The 25472-nt window shown below is 50.2% G+C and overlaps 1 protein-coding gene across 2 annotated transcripts in view; it reads right to left on the reverse strand.

The window, feature by feature from the left end:
* Window positions 1–25472, reverse strand: part of LOC8041491 (transportin-3) — a 97743-nt gene that overhangs the window by 47462 nt on the left and 24809 nt on the right. The window contains exons 7-16 of one of the 2 annotated variants that reach the window (XM_040213165.3): window positions 18250–18396; window positions 16523–16597; window positions 15548–15648; window positions 13970–14045; window positions 12824–12886; window positions 11669–11815; window positions 11071–11178; window positions 9208–9299; window positions 6287–6438; window positions 2327–2518 (exon numbers count right to left, since the gene is read on the reverse strand). In XM_040213165.3, coding sequence (XP_040069099.2) covers window positions 2327–2518; window positions 6287–6438; window positions 9208–9299; window positions 11071–11178; window positions 11669–11815; window positions 12824–12886; window positions 13970–14045; window positions 15548–15648; window positions 16523–16597; window positions 18250–18396 — 1153 coding nt within the window. The remainder of the gene's footprint in view (window positions 1–2326; window positions 2519–6286; window positions 6439–9207; window positions 9300–11070; window positions 11179–11668; window positions 11816–12823; window positions 12887–13969; window positions 14046–15547; window positions 15649–16522; window positions 16598–18249; window positions 18397–25472) is intronic. The other variant, XM_040213166.3, reaches the window with a different exon arrangement.

A 25472-nucleotide genomic window follows, 5' to 3' on the forward strand; every position in this document is an offset into this window, starting at 1 on the left:
TAGAAGGGCTAGCATATTGCGTACGCACGCAACGCTGGGGATTTTGCGCTGCGGATTAGTGGGCTCGACTGGCGCAGCTTGGACGACATGATGTTCGCGAAGTTCAGTGTTACGTGAAATTATGTGATGTTCAGCTCAGCAATTCTTTCCGGGACCTACCGCAGTCCAGTCAGATCGCCGTGCCACCAAGGGAGTGAATAGTGCAAATGTTCACAGCTCGTAATGTGTGTGAACGTTGCGATCTGACTGGTGCAGTTCATCGCCGGCAGACGAACGACTCTCCAAGAAATCGCCGTTGCCGTGCACCGGTCATCAGTAGGTCATGGATTCCATCCCGCATTAGCACTGATAAAAGGTGCTGTTTCCACGGCACATTGACGGAGGCTCAGTGATCAAATTTTGCCATGTACTCGTTTCGTAGCCCCCGGGACTCAGTACCTCGCAGAAAGCGCGCTTGGCCAGAGAGATGCAGCTTGGCTTAATTAGAAATAAGATTATTTTAAACGTTTTCATTTTAAACATTTATTTCAAGGAGCGTGGTGGCGCTGTGAGCACGGGGAATTCAGAGCCATATATTGGGAGAGTTTGGCCAGTGGGTGTGGCGACGAAGGCCCCGGAGAGGAGAAAAGTGAATGAAAGGGAGGAGAGCGCCGAAGGAGCGAGAGAGAAAGAAGGAAGCAGATTAGAGACGACTGCCATTTATTCGCAGTGCTGTCGGAGACTGGCCGGAGAAGAGCACCGCTGAGGCTGCGTGTCGTCTGCTACGGGCAGACTTCTTCTTCGTCTGGATATAAGTTTGTGGCCATACGTCGAGAAAACTTCATATATCAGCTTTTTAACCCACTGAGGAATAACAGTATATCATTTTTTTTTTGCCAGAGCCAGCGATATAAAAGGAAATAATCGAGATTTAGATGCCGATACCATGCATTCCGCCGGGAGAATGAACGAAAATGGCGGCCTTCTCCACTCAGCTGGGAGCAGCCGGGAGTTCACGCACATGCGCTCATGCCTCTCGCTCTGCACCGCGTGCTGATTGGCTCACCCGGGAGGAGAGTGTTACTGCGGCGAGATCATAGACTGACCAAACTCTCCCCATATACGGCTCTGGGCGAATTCTACGACTCTGGCAAATTTAATCAAGATCATGCGAGATATTCACTCGGCAACGTTTACGGAACGCACAACTAAAATCGGTTCTAGCTGGTAGTTTTTAGCACACGCTATACAATTGCATATTACGTACGTAAGAGCCAGCAATGCTATACTAAACTGTTTAATACCTGTTCCGTAATTGTCTACCAAAAAACAAGAGTGCATATACCCTTCAGCACAGCTAAAGCACCTGAGGCTATAATAAAGAGTGTTGCTAAAGTGAATCTTGGCAAAGCTTAGCATTACCTAAAGCTTAATTAAGCTTTAGGTAAAGTCGAGCTTAGCTAAAGCTAGGCTAGACTAAGCTTTAGCTAAAGCTAGCCTAGGCTAAGTTAAGCTTGAGCTAAAGCTAGTCTTGGCTAAGCTAAGCTCTAGCTAATGCTAGACTAGGCTAAGATTTAGCTAAAGCTAGACTAGGCTAAAGCTAGATTAGGCTAAGCTAAGATTCAGCTAAAGCTAGTGTAGGCTAAGCTATGCTTTACCTATGCTGTTCAGAAAGTGCAACTAAAGTCACACTTCACAAACTACATTTTGCTTTACCAGTGTTCGCAGTAACGCGTTACAAATGACGGCATTACCGGTTAACATGTTTTTTTTTTTTTTTAGTAAAGTGTACCATTCTCATTACTTTTTCAAAACAGTAACTTATTTACGTTACTTATTTCGAGTAACAGGTAACAAAGTTACGTTGCTCGTTACTTTTTCTTTCTAAGACTTAAAAAAAATTAGACTTGAAATTTTGTATAGTGTTTCTAGGTACATGATAATTTTTGAGATTTTGTGTTTTTCTTTGCGTTTTTTCTTGCAAATAATTAGGTGAAACAAAGAAAATATAAAGGTTATTATATTCAGTTTCTGCATGGACACATTGTTTCTTGAAATATGGCACTTACGCAAACCTGTCATGTCAAAACAGTAAAATCTGTTAATTCATAATTAAGAAAGTAACACAAAAGTAACCTGCATTACTTTTATCAGTAACGGTAATGCTTTCCATTCATTTTGAACTAACGTAGGACGATAACACGGTACTTTTATTTACAAGTGAAGAGTAACGTATTTCTTTTTTTTTGGTAACGCCTACAACACTGGGCTCTATCCAGGCTCTTGTAAAGGTACGCTTTAGAAACCCACACTCCAGCATAACTCATTCGTTGGCTCTGGACCCCACCTTTGAGCAGTCCCACGGCGGCCTCGGTGGAAACGCAGAGCGAGTCGGTGGCCGCCACCACCTGGAGCAGCGCCCCGAAGTGGTCCACCATCTGCGACCGGCAGGTGGAGCAGATGTGGAGAAGCGACGAAGCCGCCACGCTCGCCAGGCGCCGCTCCTGGAGCGCCTGGAGCAGGAAGCTCAGCACCAGGTCTGCGTCGAGCAAGGCGTCGAGAGAGACTCGTCAAGAGACCGGTGGGTCATGGGCTGCAGGCAATATCGCAACTCCGCGGACGCCAAAAGGAGCCAGCATTTAATTTTGGACGGAACAGTGCGACCGTAAAACACACCCTCGCGCTACAAAGGCGGGTTCACACATCTGCATTTGAGTGTAACCGAGTACATCATGACAGTTTGTTACCACTCACTATGAGAGAACAAACCGGCGCACTTTTGATCTGCGAACGTTTCCCAATTTCTTTTAACGCACCATTCATTCGTCGTGGGCTCGAAATATTCCTCACATGTTAAAAGTAGGGTTCTGCGTTTTTTGGCTCTATTTTTTGACAAATTCGGGGGTGTTCTTCGGGGTTAATTTTTCCCACAGGTTCGGCGTTATTGGGCGCCAATTTTTGGTTTCAGACGAAACATTGGGGTTTGTCGGCGGCTCGTGTTGAAGAAAATGGGGCACGCGCATGTGAAATTCCCCAACCTCCAACGAACGTACGTGTTACCTGAACACTAGAAAAACGTCCCCGTACCTATAAGAGAAGGTAACCAAAAAAGGAGTTGAGGTTTTAAAGAAAGAAGCACCCTCGTGGATAGTTCGGCGGGGGCGGCGTCCTGGGTCAACGAAAAACGAAGCTGTAGACGAACGTTCCTTCCCGCGAAGCTTGGGTCCTTCTCTCTTGAGTATGGCTCTAATACAAGGTTTTCCCGTTTTCCCCGATTCTGAAGAAACCGGCTTGGGGGGTTAATTTTTTGTGGTTTATCAGCACCTACCACAAACACGAAGCCCTAGTTACGAGCGATCGCTTCTCACAGAATGTGCAAAGATTTGATCGTGCAAATACAGCAAAATCTTCCAGGGCCGCTCTCTTGGCGCAAGTGGTCGCAAGCGCTTCCAAGGCATCTGGTCACCCTTTAATGTAACTATCTGAAGCAGCCTTAATGCTTCGACACTAAAAAGTTTCCTACAAATAAATAAATAAAGTAATTTATCCGCTTCAACCCTTAAGCAGGAGACATATGAGCGGTGAAGCTGGGCGCCGCACGTCGCTCCGTATGATGCACCACCTGGCAATAAGCGGCAATATTTGTGGATTCAAAACACATGTACACAAAAGCCCGTCGAGTAACACATGTAGTTGCTGGGCCACCACTGGCACCGGACATAGAGCGATCGGCAGTACTTCGCTTTAAAACACACTATTTATGCCCAAAAAAGGCATTCAGATTAAAAATAAAACAAAATAATACTGGCACCTTAATTTTTGTGCTACCATTATATCACTATTAAAGTAATAATGTCAAAGAAAACATTACCGCAAACGGTATGTTCACAACACTAGCAACACCGTGTCTGCTTTCCTTTTCTACCCGATCAAGCTGAACTTAAAAAAAAATATTGAAATCGTTCCAACGAATAATTTTGTAGACTTTATAAACATGCGTTCACAAATTCAAATGCAACGTGTCCAACTTCACTGAGACAACTGGAGACATGTCACTCCAAAAGAAAACATATCACAGAACGTATATGAACCCGTTAACGCCTCTAGAAAGGCGTTCAGGGGTCCGAAGAGGCCCAGATTGAACAGAAAAGGATAGCACAAATTGCTCGTATGAGACGCGACCAGTTTTCAGGAGACGCTTGAGCGCTTTCGTTCGAAAGTACACGGAGATGCTTTGTTCACTACGCCAAGGATGTCACACTGAATGCAATAATTATTGGGGGTTATGACCATGACGTTAAAATGAGCCGTGACAAAGTGCTATCCCCGGGCATCAAAAAAACAGTATTCACGAGAGTAAATGCCTACCAACGCAGTCCAAAATACTAACCCAGCAGAGAAATTCCGAAACACACAACACGTTTCTTTGTCTCCCGGCGTCATCGGATGGCTGGCTCGACGAACCTAACGACGCCAAGGGTCCTTCCGGTACAAAATGCACCGTCTCGGCATCCTTTCAACGCCCCTGGGCCCGTTTGCTCGAAGCCGGTTAACTCTAACCGCGGTTAAAAGTTAACCACCCTTCCCTGCTAGGTACCTAAAAGTACCTAGCCAAGTTTCACGAGGGCTGGATGAGCGATAGCTCCGTGTTTTATTATGGGGCGGTGGCTGGTGTCACCTACTCGCTGTAGCGAATATAAGTGGCTTCCGTGGAAAGGTTTCCGAAATGGGGGGACCCACAAAATGCGCGCTGCTTGGTTTTCGCGACGCAGCGCGGCATACATTTGAGCTTAAGAAACAATTTTTATTGCTCTTGGTACAAATAATCGGTAAATCTTCTAATATTTGGCTTATGAAGTGAAGAAAAGCCTCGTTGAAATTTCCTTCCGAGTTTGAAAGAGGACGACGAAGTTGAGTCCTAGAAACGATGAGAAAGAAGTGAGCAGTGAAAGGCGGGCGGTACACCGGCAGCATGGTTGGCCAGCATGTAAGAACTCAAAATGAAAAACCTGTAACTCGGCTCCACTGAAAATTGACCTATTAAATTACCCGAACATCGAGAAGAACGCTGGAAGTGTAATTCTACGATCCGAGCGCGCTGGCCTTCCACTTATAAAAGATTTAAAGTAAATAATCATAATAAATCTTTGACGAACGCCCGTGCACGGCAAAATTTGTTTTAGGCTTTTTGCTTCAGAACAGTTATTACTGCAGACGCCAGCAGGTGCAGCGCGTGTAACTACACTCGTAGCATGCACCTAGGTGCTTTTGAAATTTAGCAAGAGGTCTATGGGAACGCTCTATGCTTCTGCATGCTATCAATACCCGGCCGATTGAGTCAAGGCAATCCACTTTCCAAAGACGTTGCCATGCCGACAACTATCGCGTTCATTTAGGCTTAGGAATGGTCAGAGTCGAAAGTCTATCTAAAAAACGCGGCGAGGTCATTGCTCATGTTTTGCGTTTAAAGTGAGGTAATGCAACGCGCAAACCTCCTGCACCATTCATTGCTGACTAACACGCCTGCTACTGCAGCTACTACGAAGTATTAGTTCCAAAACGAGCGGAGCTCACTCACCGGGGCTCCGCCATGTTTCCCCGCCGTCCTTACTTTACCGGTCACGTGACCCAAAATTCCCCGTCGTAGGGAAATCCGGTTAACCGCGGTTAGTTAACCAGCTTCGAGCAAACGGGCCCTGGTGTTAGCTCCTTCATCGGCTGTGGCAATAACATTCTGGCAAACAAATTCCCCACCTTGAACTCAAACTACCAACACCAAACCGATCTCGCTCACAGTCATACCGCCACCTCTCGTCACCGTCGTAGTTGCTCATAAAGATCTGCCTGTTGCTGGTTGAGACGGTGATTTCACAACACCTTCCGTGTCACCCCTTGAGCCGCACACAGCGCCAAACCCAAACCAAACCGACCAAACAAACAATCGTCATATTTGCTTCTCTGCCGCTCGGCGCTAAGGTGCAACGGGCGTACCGCACGCAAATATATTGGAGCGGTGCCTTGCCGCGAGGCGCATACGTCACAGTGACGTGGGAACGCCAGCACCGTTGCTATGAATACTGCCGCACGCTGCTGCACGGCGCCCATTTTCATCGCTCATGTGTCCCTCCCTTGCTTTAGGCAAAGCAGGCGACTTCACACGTCTATTGCGAGCCAGGGGCCAAAGAAACTCGAAAGCTTTGCTCGACGACGAGGGTCCATGCTCTTATGCACAAAGACGTGGTATCCGCAGGACGGCGCTTTGCCTCGGAGTCACAGAAGCAAGAAGCGAGGGGAGGGCACGACTCACTCAAGTAACTGGGGTGCTTCTCGATCCACTCGCACAGCTCCCCGAGCAGCTGGATACTGGTGTGCCTGACGGCCAGGTGGGACTCTGGTGGGAGCTTGAGGATGGCCTCCACCACCTCGGGGACCATGGCGTTCTCTTCCCTGCACCAGACACTGCTTTCCTCCACTTTCTTCCCGCACGGGCGGCAAACACGCACGGGCCACGTGCGAGAGGTTCGAGTGTGGGTGTTCAAGGAGTGCCAGTGTGTGCAAACTTCAAGTGTGACCTTCGACTGAGAAGTGGTACTACGGCGTTTTTTTCGTGGCCTCCAGTTTGCCCAAAAATTTCCTAAACGTACCAACAGACATCACTGCAATAACATCCCAAATATTAGGCCAAAATATTTTTTTTTCATGTAGTTATTGAATTTACAATTTTGGTACTCAAAGTGTTTTTCGAACTGAAAGTCGCTACTGGCAAAAATGAAAAAGTGACACACCAGAGGGGGGCGCGGCCAGTGATGTCCAGGGGGCGCGGCCAGTGACGTCACGGACGTCCAGATTCTATTTGGTGTTCTTTGATGTAAACACGTTTTATTTTGGATGCCACCGACTGCATTTTGAAACGTCGGTCGGTTGGCGAGTGTGTGCGCGTAGTTGGGTGCTCGGCGGCTCGGCGGTGTACTCGCTGGTGTGTGTCGACGTGCCGCCTGTGCTCGTCGCGTATCCAGAAACAGTGTTTTCCAATTTCGTTCGCCCGGCGCCGTCAATCACTCCTGTTGCAAAAGAAGATTCGTAGTGACTACAGATACCGTCCGAAGGCACTTTTGCAGAGCGTTCAAGTGCCGTTCGACGGTACTCCACCGACGGTACTCCGCGTTAAGTGCCGTCCGAAAGTCTCGTATAAAACTAATTGTGATATCCGAAGCTGTAGCGTGGCTTAGCGGTTAAAATGTCTGCCTCATACGCAAGCGGTCGTGGGTTCAATCTGCAGTGAAGGCTTACTTTTTTTTTTTTTTTTTTTCAAACAATTTGTCTTTCAGCGATATTTACGACATTTCTTTTTTGCGACTACCACTGAAAAAAAATAAAAAGAATGCTGTCGACGACAGCGCTAAAAGCATGAGCTAGTTGCTTTGGATCGCGCAGCACGAGCGCTCCTGCAGCAGGTGCAGTCATGCCAGTCAAGGCTACTCGCTCGCCGCTTGCACTGCCTTCGCAGCTATTCTATGCAAAAGTGATAATCCGTCGTATTGCACACAAGTACAGCTCCAGAAAAATGCCCACAAAATTACTGCGGCCGGGCTCTGTCACCTCTGGTACACGTAATCTTCATTTGCAACAGGAGTGACGGACGGCACCGGGCAAGGTTTGAAAATGGAGAACGCTTATTTTGGATGTTTCTGAGAACGCGACGAGTACAGGCGGCAACGTTGACAACACGCACCAGCGCGGACACCGCCGAGCCACCGAGCACCCGGCCACACACACGCCGACCGACCGACATTTCAAAATGCAGTCAGCGGCATCTTAAGAAAACGTGTTGTTGATGTCAAAATAACTAAAACATCAAAATAAAAACTGTTATTTTGACATCCGTGACGTCATTGGCCCGCACCCTGGATACCAAATCAGTGCCAAAAATATGCAGCCGAGGCAGGCAGGGTTCCACTCTAGAGACTAGAGGATTTGTTCCCAACTGATTACGAGCAGTTTAATGGTGTCAAATGAATGCTTTGGAAGCTCGTTCCAGCACCTGCGCAGCGGCACGAAACAAATGCTCAGCAAAGTCAATTTTTTAGACAACCTGCTCGATTGGCAAGACTGGCTGCCACTGATGTTACGACACTGAGAAGCGCGGGTATATTTGAATGATATTTTTGGCATCATGTCCACTTGCCGATTACGCAGTAGGTATTCTGAATTTTGCGAAACTGAATGGTGCACTAGAAAGGGGAAAGGCCTGTGATTCAGAAAATATGGTTTGTGGGGCTAGCTCGAAAAGTCGTTGGAGTACCCCTTTAAAGCGAGAGTTCTGATTGTAGTTTTGAGTACGGGTTCAGATTGCGGAGTTTGGTGCATGTGTTTAAGGAATGTCTGTGAGCTCTGAATATGCTTTTGAGTGTGAGTGCCTGGGGAGTGTGTTTGCATGTCTGCATTTGTTTTGAGTGAGTTTTGACTGTGGTTTTGAATGGGAACGTTTGAGAAGTGTCGCCTGTATACTTCAAGCATGAATATTTGAGGAGTGTGTATGTTTGCCTTCGGCATGAGTTTTGACTGTGGTCTAAAGGTAAGTGTGCGTTTTCAGTGTAAATGATTGAGTATAAGTTTGGACTGTTTTCAGTGTGATAGGTTGAGGAGCGTGCATGTGCGTATTTTGAGCGCAAGTTTCAACTGTAGTTTTGAGGGTGAGTGTCTGAGAAGTGTGCTTGTATTTTGAACGTAGGTGTGAGTGTATAAGAAATGTACTTGTGTTTTGAGTGCAGGTGCGAGTGCCCGAGGTGACGAGGGCACAAAGCAATTTGCTTCGTCAAGCACCAAGAAAAATGGGAGACCAGCTGCCTTGCATCTTTGTATTACGAAAAGACAAAATATTTGTTAGACTAACATGGTTACAGAAAGAGAGAAGAGAGCAAACACGATACGCCCACAAATGAACATCATATTTAATCTGTGCTGCTTGCAGTCATGACAAAGTCTGCCTATACCTGGTCTGCCTTCTGAGTCTGCCACAGGCCTGTTGAATGGTATTTTTCATATCTAACACAACCTGGCTCAAGCCAGCGCTAACAACCATCAGCAGTCTTTCCCTTAATACCACCTATCAACTATCTGCCGGAGGAGGAGAAAGGTCAGAAGATCCTTATCCCCCTCCCCTACCCCTTAATTTCCTGCAACACAACTGAGACTCCCAAAACCATTAAAAGACCAGAGTCCACTTACGGCAGGATGTTCTTGGCAATGGCGGCCATCGCAAACAGCGTCGCCTCCGTCACCTCCCATGTGCACGACGGACCTTTCAGGTTTGAAAACATCTGGAACAAACCAATGCAGTGTCAGCACGAGGGCAAAACAGTTTGCTTTCGAGAATCCGAAGTGGAAGAGAATATTCAAGTGCATTGCGACCGGCTACAGATATTGGCAGTCCTGGCGCAGCAATCTAGGCATTCTCTTCTAAACAGCAGGTGCCGCAGAAAACCGACGCATATATTCCTGCAAGCGTCACAATCAGACAAGCGCTGCAGCTGCAAAGTTCTACAACAAAAAATATAGGAACAACGAAATTTTCAGCGTGCAGAGTACGCAACTGCAGCATTACAGCATGTTCCGTCGAGTTGCAACTGATTCTGCCTGACAAAGAAAATTAGTCATAATTAAGCTTTACCATAGGAATAACTTATAGTCAAGTCAAGGTACTTAATCTCAAAGTCAACAACCAAATATTCGGTACAAAGAACAAATTGAAGTGCGAGAAGCATACCTCGGCAAACCTCACTCATGTGGGCCCTCACTCACCCTCACTCACCCTCACAGGTGAGGTGAGGATGAGTGAGTTTCTGAACCAGGAAAATTCATGAGTGTGAGGGTGAGTGAGGGCCGTGAGGGCTGCGAGGGCTGTGAGGGCGGTGAGGGCGGTGAGGGCGGTGAGGGCGGTGAGGGCGGTGAGGGCGGTGAGGGCGGTGAGGGCGGTGAGGGCGGTGAGTGGCATGAGGGCTATGAGTGCGTGAGGGCCGTGAGGGCGGTGAGGGTGGTGAGGGCGGTGAGGGCGGTGAGGGCAATGAGGGCCATGAGGGCGGTGAGTGCGTGAGGCCCCCTTCAGATCGAGCATCTTTCTCAGCAATTTTGGTGTTAATGGCGGGTTGTTCTCCAGCTTTCCCTAGATCGACACGAATTGCTGAGATCGGGTCCGGCTCGAAATAAGCAAGCAACTCGGAGCAATTCGAATACCTTTGAAGCGGCTGCATCCAATCAGGGACGCAAAATTTTCACGTGATACCTCGTGCCGGTGATTATGACACCGAAAGACTTGGTTCTGGTTTGAAATCAATCGTTTTTTGGAAATAAACTGTTTCAGAAAGGTGCATTAGCATTCTTAACGAGGTTTAAATGCATAAAAACATGTTTATAACGCGTAATTGTGTCTAAATAGTGCAAGAAAAATAAAATTTTATGATGACGATGGCAAATTGCAGCAATTGGTTGCTGCGTGCGATCGCGGGCGGCCCGTGTTGCTGGTGTTGCGACGTCAAGTTTCTGGGCGAAATCGCCCCATCTGAAGCTGGCCTGAGTGGCGTGAGGGTCATGAGTGCGTGAAGGGCGTGAGGGGTGTGAGTGCCGCAAGGGCGGTGAGGGGCGTGAGGGCGGTGAGTGGCGTGAGGGCGGTGAGTGGCGTGAGGGCGGTGAGTGGCGTGAGGGCGGTGAGTGGCGTGAGGGCGGTGAGGGCGGTGAGGGCGGTGAGGGCGGTGAGGGCGGTGAGTGGCGTGAGGGCCGTGAGGGCGGTGAGGGCGGTGAGGGCGGTGAGGGCGGTGAGGGCTGTGAGGGCCGTGAGTGGCGTGAGGGTGGTGAGTGAGTGAGGGGCGTGAGGGCCGTGAGGGCGGTGAGGGCGGTGAGGGGCGTGAAGGCCGTGAGGTTCAGTGGGGGTGAGTGAAGGGCTGAAGGTGAGTGTGAGTGTGAGGGTGAGTGAGGGGCTGAAGGTGAGTGTAGCTGTGAGGGTGAGTGAGGGGCTTAGGTGAGTGTGGCTGTGAGGGTGAGGGTGAGTGAGGGCGACCTAAAATGCCGACCTCTGGCGAGAAGTGTTCCACTTGCCTGCCTGAAGCAGTTGGAGGAGCCAACGAGGAAGACAACATCCTTGATGAGGTCCGAGACGCGATTCCTGAAGTCTCCAAAGTCGTCCTGGTCGCTCGGAACTCCTTCCTGAAATCACAACAAGCGCTCCAAATCCTGATCCGAAACATTATTTAATCCTAATTCCCCAGATTCTATACATGCTCACAAGGTGACCTTCACTGCCTTTCAGCATACTGAACAAAGCGGTCAAAAGTTTTTAAGTGCCAGGTATGAAAGCAAATCCGACGGCTCAATGCGCAACAAGGTTCAGGAACATGCGCATGTTTGCTAAATTATGTTTGCTAAATTAGCAAATATGCGCAGGTTCCTGTGAGAACGCCCGACACTCCACCAGAAAACAAAGCTCGCAATATGCACCGAGGTTTCGAACGCCATCTGTTACTCATCCAACAACAAAAAAAAAAAACGCTTGGGCTTTAGAGAGAAAATTATTTCCCAAGCTCCGCACATCTCTTAACATGTGCCTTCGCAACAAAGATTTCGAAAAAAAAGTGCTTGTTTCAATTTGCGAACCGGGGAGACCAGTCCAAAGGACAAATAAGACAGAAAAGCCCACCTTGTCGGGATCCAGCTGGCAGTGACGACAGAGAGCAACGATGAGGAGCTGGATGTAACGTTCGAACAGTCCATTCAGCGCCTCATTGTTCTCCTTGTAGAGCACCTCCGACATGCGGTACCATAGGTTGAATGTGATCTCGGCCACCTGCACATTCCAAATGACGTTAAGCGTTCGTCCGAATTCCGCAGGAAGAGCTTCAAATCCTGGAAAAGTCCTGCCGTGCAAAACAAATCCTGGACGGTCGTGTTTAGCGCCCTGCCTCACGCAATTAACCAAAGTGGTCCTGCACTGGAAACAAGATTGCACGGCAAATTGCCCCGCAATTGTGTTGTTAGGCGAAACGTTCTTGGTTTAGCGCTAGTAAACTCCAGTCATATCTTCTCAGGCTGTACCTCCAGGTGTCGCCACTCCTCTCCACCTCATTGACTTCCTCCGTCGGGTTGGCCCGCGCCCGCACAGTGTGGGGAATCACGAGCTGCGGCAGGTCACGTGTCAATTTTTCCGCTAAATTTAGCAGATAGACTGAATTTATGTGTAGGTCACGTGACGTCAATTTTTCCGCTAAATTTAGCGGGAAGCTGAATTTGTGTATAGGTCACATGACACTAAGTAATGTGGCGTCGTTTTCTCCGCTAAATTTAGCGGGGAAACTGAATTGGCGTCGAGGTCGCGTCAATTTTCACATTAAAATTAGCAGGGAAAGTGAAATCGCACGGCATCAGGGGCCACGGCTTAACAAAATGCGGCTCAACGAATTCTGTAGCAACTAGCCAAAGAACGCTCACATCGAAGCTGCATCGCGGGAGCCAGTGGGTCGTGCCGTAGGCATCACAATCGCAGCGACCGGTCATAGAAGTGCCGGCAAAAAAGGCAAGCAGATGCAGGGGTTGCTGTCGCCGCGCCGTCCCAACTTTCGTCTGCTAAAGCTTCGACGAAACACTCAACTGCGGAACAACCTACAGTAAAACGGGCATCTGCCCGTTTTACTCTACGTCACTGCTGTGACAACGCCAGGATAGCAGACAGCGACAGCGTGACAGCTCTATGACATCGTCGTGTGCAAATCGAGGGACCACATTTAGTGGCACGATAACGCGCCGCCAGAGGCACGTTCCCGACATCGCGTTTTCACTTGAGTCGGCGAGAGATTACCTCGTAGTCGTAATGGCCGACGCAGGTCAGCAGCAGGTCGAGAGTTCGGAAGTCTCCAAGACCCTGCAAAAAAAGGGATGAATGAGGGTGTCACGAAATCTCCAAAGTCGGACCAGTTTCGAGGTCTGACGGGTTTCGTGGAGCGCCAACGGAATGCGAAGGAATGCGCTCTTGACGCTGCTGGCTGTACCGAGTGGCTAGCGGTTCTTTACAGGCTGTCAAATACGGAGACAAGTTCCCGGTAAAGGAATTTCGGTCCATTTACGCCGGGCTATATATTTGACTAGAGTCCCTGGATGTTCCCAGAGTACCAAAACTTCCAAGCTTCGCTTGAACTGAGTTGCAGCGTAGCAGTCGCGGGGCAGCTGTCGCAATCCCCAACATGGCGCTGCCTCGTGTGGTCGAAGAGAAAAGCGTACACTGTGGCGTTCTTTCTCATTAAGCTCTTCAATCCATGTTTTGAGCTCTTGGCAACGCTGGTTTGTTTTTATTAAAGTTCTTTTCTTCGTTCCAAGCAAAATGCTTGGAACGAAGCATTTTGCTTGGAAGCATGGAGCAAGCCAGCGGTGCATGACTTGCTCCTTGCTGTCTCATCTCTTTCTCTCGCCTCAAAACACATTGAAGTCAAATGTTAGGCTTAGCGTCGGAGGCGTAGAGTTTGAGACGCAGCACCAGCGCAACGGGAGGAAGTAAAAGAGCTGGCAATCTTCTTTAGTGAACCAGATCAGTGGCTACTGGATATAAAAAAATCTAAAGAAAATCAACGCACCTTTCGTTTGGTCCCAACTGATCAATGCCCAGGGCTCTTACCCATGCATACCCGCCATAGCTGAGGTAATGCGGAAAAGTTTTATATACTTTATTTGTTGTTTTGTGCCGATCCACAAATTGGCCGACTAATTACTTCCGCCATAGGCTAAATCAGCCAATCAGAACTGGATTCTGTGAGATTAGCTTCCGGTAAGTGGACTGAATGTAATTCCGTACTCTTGGAACATTCAGTGACTCTAGATGCGACGGGAAAACCACCCGCACCAAACTCGGCGGGAAGAGTAAAATAGCTTTGGCGGCGCTCCAGATTGTGTATGAAACAAAGTATAGTTGTCCTTCCCGGTGTCCACACACTTTCTGATGTCACACACTCACCTGGCCTGGGTGACGAATTATCTCTTCGAGGAGTGACTCGGCAAGCTCAGTGAAAATCCTACAGTAGTTGACAGACCTGTAGACCAAAAGGTAAGAACGACGGTGAACTTTTTAAGAAAACCTTTTCATACGCTCACCTTCGAAAAGTAATCAACAATACTACTAGTATAAACCTGGCACAACACCAATACCGTGCATCATAAACAGATTGTTGTTTGCTGAGCTACATACGGGCATGAAACTACACGGCTTTTCCGTCCAATGTTGGACTCGAGTGAGCTAACGGATCATATTATACGCCGAAGGGAAACTGAGCAAACAAACACGGTGAACGTTACTGCCACCTTTACGAATACCCACACTTAATAAAATTCTCATGAATTTCATTCAGCAAGATCAAAAAGTGCTCTCAACCACCAATAACATTCATTCTGCCAACCAATAACTTCCAATGACAATAACAAGCCCTACACCATTAGATGCCCAACTGCATTCGTGCTGCATTACTTAACTGCATGCCAGCCTTCACAAACACATCAAGTATAGTGTACCACAAAGCAACGCAAGTTCACCGATCTTTGGACTCTATTTGCTGCCGGTAGTCCACCTTCACGAGAATAACCCAATCTTCCCGTGACCAGTTTTCATACGGTGTCGTCGTTGCCTCTGCTGTAAAGCAGTTTCAAACAGTTTTTTAATCTATCTTAGGCCTTCAAACCATTACTCACAAAATTATAAATTTCTGTCTAAGGTGCTTTGGCGTGGACAACAGGCAAGGCAAAACTTAAGCATTGTGCACAGCTAATATGCAAAACTTTCCAAGAAGAGTCGTCCTCGTAGAGTTCCCGCAGCCTAGAGGTGACTTGGCAAAGCACCTGGTCAACAGGTGCCGGTTCACACATGCACCTCAGTGCTCGGGTAACATAAAAGTCAGCACTGTGAAAATAGCGCTAGGCTAACGCTGTGCTGTACACGTGACGAGGCTTTTATGCGCCGAGAAACGGAGGGAGAGGAGCAGACGGAAGTGCACGGGGACGTCGGAATGCCGAGCTCTGGTTTAAATGATTAGTGGGCGGACCTAAAGCTATACCCGCTTTCACCTCTAAGAACCGTAGTAAAAAAAAGTCCGGCTTCTCGCGCAGCATTGCTGATCTCCCCCCTTATGTAGAGATTTAAGATATATGTAGGTGAATTGTAGATTAGATATATATTAAGACAAACACGTTCCAAACGCCAAAAGCATCACTTTTTCCTCCGACAACCAAATCTCGTAAGGACTACTTCGCACCGCGTATGAACGATGCGCAAAACTTGCTTTTTTTCTTGAGGTGAAAACGGGTATAGTAGCCTTTGCCTCCACTGCACTCGTCAAACATGTTAAGATGTAAAACATCGACGTCAGGCATTCGGCTCTCACATTTGAACGCAATCGACGGGTGCAGTAGACACGGAGGCAGCTACTTCTAGGCTTACCCCACTAACCATTCGAACCAGAGCTTGGCCTTCTGACGTCCCCATGCGCTTCCGTCTCCTCCCTTCTCAGTTTCTCGGCGAATTGTGGAGATTGAAGACAGTTACCTGTCCTGATCTTCCTGGGCCACCGACATGTGGTACGCATTCTCGAGGGAGTAGACCCCCAGCACCAGGACTTGAGCCAGCGGGGCAGGCTTGGACGTCTCCTGAGTTGCGACGCAAAAGCACAGAAACGTCCAAAACTACCCACTCGTTCCTGCTTTGCAACTAAAGAGACGCCACTGTTTGGATTGTGTTTTGTTATTCTAAATCGGGAAATCTCAAACCGAGTTCCTAGGAACCCAAAGGCTCTTTAGAGCGGGCATTCTCAAACTCTCCAATTTCAAGGAACCCCTGCCTGCCTCGAATGCCAGTAGAAGAATCTCTCCTGGTCTTGGCACTTGGTGCAGCAGAAAGGTATAGGAGACTACAGACCTTGTAAACAATAATGCTGATAATAGGGAACGTTAGGCTTATAGTTTGGGGATCAATGAATGGCTCAGATCTGGTAAGAAAAGTGCTTGAACTCGCAGAACACCTCACTTGGGGGACAGAGATGGTCGAGGAGGAAATTGGGAGGCTCGGGAAACCCAGGTTTCCTAGGAACTTGGTTTGAGAATCCATGATCTAGGGCAGTGGTTCTCCAATGGGGGTCCACAAAGGCATTCTAGGGGTCTGCGAAGCACTGCCTCATCGGTCAAGCCCGGCAATAAAATTTGTCTTTTCTCAGGTTGAGAAGAAATGTCTCAGTTTTCAGGCGAGTTTTCTCAAGTGTATGTCAATAAGGGTGGTTTACTTCAAACTAGCCCTTAGTTATATCCATTTAATAAATCATTATTACATTTAACCTATACATTCCCCCTCCACTAATCCACAAGGTGCCCGCGAAACATCGAAGGTTGAGAACCACTGATGTATGGAGCAACTCGTCGGCAACCCTGAAACTGCTGGAAACATGGCCCCGTCTGAAACGGGCGAAAGCATTGTACGCCCGCAAACGGACAATATCAGAAATGTAAGTGCCAGAGGATTCCTGCTCACCCCTATAAGTAAGAGGGCATTGCAGATGCAGTCAGATGCAGCCTCGTGCACCGAAGATGAAGACGACGTATTTGTCTGTAAATAACATTCGCAATCAGTCGTCTGGAATAAACAAACATTTACGGATCAAAGGGCCATACAGTAGATAGGCTAGTAAGAACAAAGAACACAATAGGAAAACAAAAAATTTACAGGTATATAAGGACAAGTCCTATCTGTAATAGGAAATATACAGTACTTGGTAGACACAAACACAAAGCTAGTCCCTTACGTTCATCTGTCTTTAAAAAGAAGCAAAACCTCGATATGCAAACTTGGTTGGACTAACATTAAATAAAAATCTTCAGCCTTTCCACTTTGGTGAAGAAGGAAGACCAGCGAAGCTGTACTATGGTGGGAATTAAGTAATGGCCGGCTGCAAGTCGGCAAGCCAGAGTGGAAAGGCTGGAGAGGCAACCAGACAACCGACAAGCCAGTTGCCTGGTTGCCGCCATTGCTCGTAGACGGCGGTAGCTGTTCAGAGTTTAGTGTCCTCATTCGTCTGCTAACGGACACGATACTGGGGAAACTAGCTCTTAACAGCTCCGCTGTAAGATGACCAAGCCAAAATAAGCTAGAACCTCATTTCTGGAGGGCCACCAGCCAGTGCTCGGAGATTCCCACTACTGAAACAGAGCCAAACTGTTTGTTAGCATGCAGTACTGGTACAACTTGAAGAGGAACCCCAGCACAACCACAAAAGGACATTTTTTCCGGAGTAGGCTATGCCATAGACTCTTTTCAAAAATCAGTGCCATCTGGTGGCTCAAAAAGCAGTTTCACTTTCGACGAACTAATGGAGCTCATGAAACTGTATTTCATCGAGAACCGTCACTTTCGCACGTCAATGGCAGATAAGAATTGGTTTGTCAATCACTTTATAATTCTTTCTTGATTTGAATGTTTGGGTAGTGTGAAAATAAAAACTGGCCAGAAAAAAGCCGCTCGATTAGACTTCCTCAATCAAAAGGCTTTAGCGCCATCCTTGTGCCAAGAGATTGATTGGCACAAGTATCCAATACTTATCCATCTTCTCCAATACGTACATCGTGTTGTGCTGTTATTTTGAACCTACAGGCCTCACATATCCGCCACTTGGTAAGAATTTCCTCCATCGACCTCAAGAACGCTGCCGTTAGTTTGGCACAGATGACATACAGTGCAATCCACTTATAACAATACTAGATGTAGCGATCTATTGCTTACAACAATCAGTTTCTAGACTAGAAACGCTCAGTATTTAGTCCATATACAGTCTAAGCTTGTTATAACAGACCTTGATTTTGACCAAGATTTCGGTCTGTTGTAGAAGGAGTATGTTGTATGCAGATATGAAGTTGAGTCAATGGTGCATAGAGGAAAACCAACCGAACCTCACAAATCAATATGTTATATCCAAATGTCTGTTCTAATCAGGTCTGTTATAATAAGTTTAGACTGTACAACAATAATCGGTTATGACGACTGAATTTCGGGGTTTTCTCATTATATTGTTATAAGTGGATTGCACTGTACTGTCGTGCATTGCCATGCACGATAGTGATCAAAGTTGCCAGACTGAATTTCGAAAAGGGTCTATTCCGCGTCAGTTATTTTGACGTGCCCAAAATCCCGCTCGGGTCAGCACTTCCCCCATGAATGGATGCCTCGACCCTCGTGCAATGCGACGCACACAGTGGCCCACTTACCAAGGCCTCGAAGACGGCACCCAGCAGCTTGTGGAGGTTGGGGTCGTCCAGCTGCAGGGCCCCCACCGAGAACCAGCTGCCCAGGCAGCGGAACACCCGTGCCCTCCGCTTGCCGTCGTTGTCCGTGCCCGACTGCAGGCAGGCATCCTGCGCACGCACCGCGAGTGACCGTCAAAACGACGCTGAAGTTTCCCCGAAAAATATATTCTTAATCCGTTAGCGTTTATTGCCCCAGCGGACTGGTTTCGCGAGGCCATGCTACAGTTCCCGCCACACTCTCTCGCTCCGTTTGTTCCCTCGTGACGTCCACTTTCCCTCTTACGTAAGAGGGAAAGAGTCTTCTCGCACGCTTCCAATGACGCGCCGCTCATGACACGCATTTCTCTTACGATGGCACCGAAACGTAGGCACAGGGTTTCTCCCTTCCCCAGAATGCACAACGTAAGTGACCACGTAAAACCGAGGTAAACGGGTGGCGACCAAAGGAACACTAAATAAACAGAAAGAAAGAAACGTTTAATGTGGCGAACTTGTGCCAAAACAAAAAGAGAATAGAAAATAATAACAAAGCGTCGCGAGCGTCGAGGTCGGCGAGACAGCAGAGTCGAGCGCTGGGGCGAAACTGACTGCGGCTCGCCACGCGGAGCCCCTTATGTACATGCGTGGTCTTCTGGAATAATCGGCGAAGAAACTTCGACGCGCGGAACATTCGGGCCTGGAACAAGCAACATGATTCTCGAATTCTCCAGAACACTAAATTAGAGGAATAAACAAAAGACATGTCGCTCCAGGATTCGAACCCTAGCTTTTCGCGTGGGAGGCAGGCGCGATAATCATTAGGCCACGCGCGCGCTGCCTACTTGGCGAGCGCGCGCGGCATTACTGCCCCCTTTAAAAAGTGCATCGCCCCGATGCAGCACAAAACAAAAAGCAAACAAAAAGAACGGTAAACTAAAGAGTCATTTGGAATACGTAAGGTCCACTGTCCTATCGAGCGTAGTACGGCTTCATGCGCACGACGTGGACGACTTCTGGTCGTGGAGGGCGGCGTGATGAAGTCCGTGTTCCATCGGGCATCACCTCGTAGTTCAGATCACCGAGTCGACGAAGTACTTTGTAGGGTCCGAAGTAGCGCTTTAGGAGTTTCTCACTGAGACCACGGCGGCGGATCGGTGTCCACACCCACACCCTGTCTCCGGGCTGGAAGTGGATGTCCCGACGACGAAGGTTGTAGCGGCCAGCGTCGACACGTTGTTGGGCTTGAATACGGTGTCTGGCGAGCTGGCGGACTTCTTCTGCCCGTTGGGCAACCACCTGGGCGTCGTCGCTTCCGTCGAGAGCCGGTTCGTGGGGTAACATCGCGTCCAGCATTGTCGTTACCCTGCGCCCATGCACCAGTTGAAAGGGTGTCACTCCGGTGGTCTCTTGTACGGCCGTGTTGTAGGCAAAGGTGACGTACGGCAGCACCTCGTCCCATGTCTTGTGCTCCACGTCGACGTACATGGAAATCATGTCGGCGATGGTCTTGTTGAGTCTTTCCGTGAGCCCGTTGGTCTGCGGGTGGTACACCGTGGTGCGACGATGGCTGGTGTGGCTGAGACGCAGGATTTCTTGGGTCAGCTGTGCCATGAACGATGACCCTCGGTCTGTGATCAGGACTTCGGGGGCGCCATGCCGGAGGACGATGGACTCGATGAAAAACTTGGCGACTTCCACAGCAGTCCCTGAAGGGAGGGCTTTCGTTTCGGCGTACCGCGTGAGATAATCTGTGGCGACGATTATCCAGCGGTTTCCCGATGTTGACGGCGGAAAGGGGCCAAGTAGGTCCATTCCGATCTGCTGGAACGGTGCGGTCGGAGGAGCAATCGGCTGCAGGAGACCGGCCGGTTTCGTTGGCGGTTTCTTACGTCGCTGGCACTCGTGGCACGATCGGGTGTAGAGGTGGACGGCTTTGGGGAGCTTTGGCCAGTAATACTTTTCACGAATACGGGCCAGTGTTCGGCTGTAACCGAGGTGTCCCGACGTCGGGTCGTCGTGACATGCTTGAAAGATCTCCTCCCGAAGGTCGGTCGGGATTACCAGCAACCACGGTGTGCTGTTGTCGCCGAAGTTCTCTTTGTAGAGTACACCTTGTCGAATGGCGAAGGTCGGCAATACTCGTGAGAAGACACGTGGCACGGTACCCCCACCCCCTTCCAGGTGCTCGATTAATGCGCGCAGCTCAGGATCGTCCCGTTGACGTCGTGCCATGTCGTCGGCGTTTACAGCTCCTAGGAAGCTCTCGTCGTCATTGTCGTCGCTGCAGCCGGAAGGGGTTTCGACGGGGGCTCTGGACAAGCAGTCGGCGTCGCTGTGCTTCCGGCCGGACTTGTAGACCACTGTAATGTTAAACTCTTGTAGTCGGAGGCTCCATCGAGCAAGACGTCCTGACGGGTCCTTCAGGTTAGCAAGCCAGCAGAGCGAATGGTGGTCCGTGACTACACGGAACGGGCTCCCGTACAAGTACGGGCGGAACTTCGTGATTGCCCAGACGACCGCAAGGCATTCTTTTTCAGTCGTGGAGTAATTTCGCTCCGCCTTGGACAATGTCCGACTTGCGTATGCGATGACTCGCTCGGTGCCTTCTTGAACTTGAACCAGTACCGCGCCAAGTCCTGCGTTACTTGCGTCCGTGTGAATCTCGGTTTCCGCATCCTGGTCGAAATGTCCAAGAACAGGAGGCGTCTGCAGTCGTCGCTTCAGCTCGTCGAATGCCTGCTGCTGCTCCTCGGCCCATTCGAACTTCTCGGCGTCCTTCGTGAGGTTTGTGAGCGGTGCGGAAATCCTTGCGAAATCTCGAACGAAGCGCCGATAGTAGGCACATAGCCCAAGGAACCTTCGCACGGCCTTCTTGTCTCTTGGCACTGGAAATGCTGCGACCGCGCGAGTCTTCTCTGGGTCTGGACGAATGCCTTCGTTACTAACCACGTGACCTAAGAACTTCAGTTCGTCATAGGCGAACCGGCACTTTGACGGCTTGAGAGTGAGCCCGGCGGTCTGTATGGCATGGAGAACTGTGCGGAGTCGTCGCAAGTGCTCGCCGAAGTCAGCTGAAAATACTACGACGTCGTCCAGGTAGACGAGACAGCTCTGCCACTTCAGCCCTGCCAGTACGGTGTCCATGACACGCTGGAAAGTTGCTGGCGCCGTGCATAGTCCGAAGGGCATCACCTTGAACTCGTAGAGTCCATCCGGCGTGACGAAGGCTGTCTTCTCTCGGTCCCGTTCGTCGACCTCGATTTGCCAGTAGCCGCTCTTCAGGTCCATCGATGAAAAGTATCGAGAGTGGCGCAGCCGGTCTAGAGTGTCGTCGATGCGGGGCAGTGGGTAGACGTCTTTCTTCGTAACCGTGTTGAGCTGCCGGTAGTCCACGCAGAACCGAAGAGTTCCGTCCTTCTTCTTAACCAGCACGACTGGAGAGGCCCATGGACTGCTTGAAGGTTGGATTATGTCGTCATTCAGCATCTCTTGAACTTGCTGCTGGATCACCTCCCTTTCCTTCGCGGAGACTCTGTACGGTGATCGATGCACAGGGCGCGCGTCGTCCTCGGTAACGATGCGGTGCTTGGCAACCGCGGTCTGGCGCACCTTCGACGACGTCGCAAAGCAGTCGCGGTATTCGGCGAGGAGGTTAACCAGCTGACGTCGTTCAGGGTCCGGAAGCTTAGGGTCAATGTCGAGCTGCGCTGGCGACGTACTGTCTTGCTGGGACGGCGAGAATTCGTCAGTAATCGCGGTGATTTCGGCGGGGTTTCGGAGTTCCTCGACGTGGCCCACGGCTGCACCTTTCGTGAGGTGTTGCGTTTCGTTTCGGAAGTTCGTCACGAGGGCCACAGTCCGCCCATCCTGAAGTTCAGCTACTCCCCTTGCGACGCCTATGCCTCTTCCCAGGAGCAATTGGAGGTTTCCCTCGAGAAGAACTTCACCATAGGAAGCTTCATCGATCCCGACAAGTACGAAAACACTCGACCGCGGTGGTAGGTTTACGTGGTTTGCGAGGACTCGGACCGTGGGTGACGTCGCTTGGGGTTCCTCCGATGGTGGAGCAGGTTTTCGTAGCGTCAGCCGGTTTGTTCCGAGGTCGATGACGGCGCCATACTCGCAGAGAAAGTCCATTCCGAGGATAACGTCCCTCGAACAGTCTTGTAGAATGACGAACCTGACAGGGCACGTTTCACTGTGGATCTTGACGCGAGCAGTGCATCTCCCGACTGGTGTAATGAGATGTCCTCCGGCGGTTCGTATTTGGGGTCCTTCCCACGGCGTCATGACTTTTCGGAGGCGGCGGGAGAGCCTCCCACTCAAGACTGAGTAGTCTGCTCCGGTGTCCACGAGTGCCGATGCGTCGTGGCCGTCAATGACGACGTTTAGGTTGTTGGACACCGTTGCAGGGGCGTCGTAGCGATGCGTGGCGTCGGGGGAGTGGGAGCGCTCCGTCGTTCTTGGAGGCTCTTTACGTCGGTCGTCTTCGGCAACTCCACCTCCAGGGGTTGCCGCGCCTAGTTTCCCCGGCGAGGAGCGAGGGGTGACAGGCTTTCACGTCGGGGTCGGTGCATCGGCGAAGCTGGACGTCGCGGCGATGGCGACCGGAACTCTCGGCGGGACGCAGGCTCGGGGGACTGGGGTCGTCGCAGGTACTCGTCGATCTCCCGAGGACGTTCACCATACCGGGGGCGCGGGTCGTTTGGGTGGAACCCGCGCAGCCCGAGTCGTCGGTATGGGCATCGGCGGTACACATGGTCGGGTTCCCCGCAGTGGTAGCAGAGCGGGCGTCGGTCGGCCGTTCGCCACACGTCGGTCTTCCTCGACGAGGGTTGCTCCGGGCGGACGTCCTGGACTTGCCCTTCCTGGCGTCGAGGATACTGTGGCATCGGAGGGTCTCGTCGGGGTGGCGCCGTGGCCTGGCGGTTAGCTTGCGGCGGTCGTCGGGCAATGGCGGCGTAGCTCAAAGTCGGCTCCTCTGGCGTCGTCATGCTGATCGGAACCTCAGGTTGGAAGGCCCGATGAACTTCATCTCGCACGACCTCGGCGAGCGACAGGGAGGACGGGCGATCCATAGCGGGGAGCATCTTGCGGATTTCTTCCCGGACGACTTCACGGATGATGTCACGGATGCCTGGGAGGTCGGTACCAAGGTTGTATCCGGATGTCGCCAGAGTAGTCACGCCAGGGTGTCGCTCGTAGTGCCTGGCGCGTGCTAGTAGGGCACGTTCCATATTCGTCGCCTCCGTGACGAACCCGTCCACAGTTGTCGGGGGATTGCGAATGAGACCTCCGAATATCTCGCTTTTCACACCCCTCATCAGGTGTCGCAGCTTCTTCTCCTCTGTAGCCTGAGGATCGGCGCGGGCGCTCAGGCGAAGAACATCCTCGACGAAGCCGGTGACGCTCTCGTTGGGGCCCTGGGTTCTGGTTCGCAGTAGGTCCTCGGCTCTCTCTCGGCGGTGGTGGTTGCTGAACGTAGCCTTGAGATCGGTCTTGAACATGTCCCACGACGTCAAAGAGGACTCATGATTCTCGTACCAGTGCTTGGCGGTGCCCTCAAGCGAAAAATAGACGTTGTTCAGGCGCTGCTCGTCGGTCCAGCAATTGTGGCGGGCAACGCGTTCATACTGGTCAATCCAGTCTTCGACGTCTTCGGATTGCTCGCCGTGGAATGGAGCAGCCGTCCGCGGTACGACGGGCAGGTAAACGACGGCTGGAGCGGCCGGGGTCTCCGACTGGTTGGCCATCGTCGTCCTCCTTGTTTGCCTGGTCCTGGGTGGCAAGGGTCCTAACTCCGGGGGTAGGCCAAGGTTCCGGCGACTTAATCGGATCTCGGTCTGGTCCTCGTTGGGTTCTTGGGGGCTTGTGTTCGGACTAGCACTCCGAGAACTCGGAGGGGAGCGCTGCACGGGCATGCGGTTACCCCGCACCTCCACCAAAAATGTCACGGGTGGTGACCAAAGGAACACTAAATAAACAGAAAGAAAGAAACGTTTAATGTGGCGAACTTGTGCCAAAACAAAAAGAGAATAGAAAATAATAACAAAGCGTCGCGAGCGTCGAGGTCGGCGAGACAGCAGAGTCGAGCGCTGGGGCGAAACTGACTGCGGCTCGCCACGCGGAGCCCCTTATGTACATGCGTGGTCTTCTGGAATAATCGGCGAAGAAACTTCGACGCGCGGAACATTCGGGCCTGGAACAAGCAACATGATTCTCGAATTCTCCAGAACACTAAATTAGAGGAATAAACAAAAGACATGTCGCTCCAGGATTCGAACCCTAGCTTTTCGCGTGGGAGGCAGGCGCGATAATCATTAGGCCACGCGCACGCTGCCTACTTGGCGAGCGCGCGCGGCATTAGCAGCGACGACGCCATTTGCGCGAGAGCGCCGACGCCCGGGAGGAAAGATTGGCTCTTTGAAGACAACAGCAGTGATGTGATTGGCCTAAGCCGTTTTGGAACACCCCTTGGAGCAGCCAAAAGAGTGTTTTGGAGCAGCAAAAGTGGCTTTTGGAGCAGCTAAAACAGTGTTTCGGAGCAGCAAAAGTGACTTTTGGAGCAGATATTCTTAGAAAAATACAAATATTTGTTTGAAGCGCTGGACAAACGAAGGACACTCTGCTTGCCGCAATAAACAAATTATAGTCAAGTTAGACCAGTTAGACCACCTGGGAGTCTTTCAACATGTAACTGAAATGCCAATGACATGACACATTTTGCAATGCTTCAGTTAAATGATACGTATATATGTACCCGCTATAAGTAAATAAGAACCAAAGTGCACATATGAAAATTTATTCGAAAATTACCATCTTAGTAGTAAATAGCGCAGCATTAGGTTGACTACTGATAAAATAAATGAAAGCAGTCTCCAACGGATGAAACACGTAACTACTGCAGTGCAATGCGAAATTGTCGCGCGAGCGGAGATGGCTGTTCGATAGAAACCATGCCACTCCACTCCGTCGCCAAGTGGTTCCCAAAATTGTATACAAAATGTAACTGTCCAACATACGACAAGAAACAGTCCAGCGGCACGCGCTTGCCAGGCAGGCAGGCAAGCTATAAGCTAAACACAAAGAAAAAAAAAAAAAAAACCTGAGCACATTGATGAAAGACATTGCGAGCCAGGGTTAAAAAGTTCTTGGAGCGCTTTGCGCAACGACTGAACTCGATACAAGCAAGCGCGCTGTGCGGG

Source organism: Ixodes scapularis, unplaced genomic scaffold, assembly GCF_016920785.2.
Source record: "Ixodes scapularis isolate PalLabHiFi unplaced genomic scaffold, ASM1692078v2 PGA_scaffold4__175_contigs__length_147842914, whole genome shotgun sequence".
Lineage (NCBI taxonomy): Eukaryota > Metazoa > Arthropoda > Arachnida > Ixodida > Ixodidae > Ixodes > Ixodes scapularis.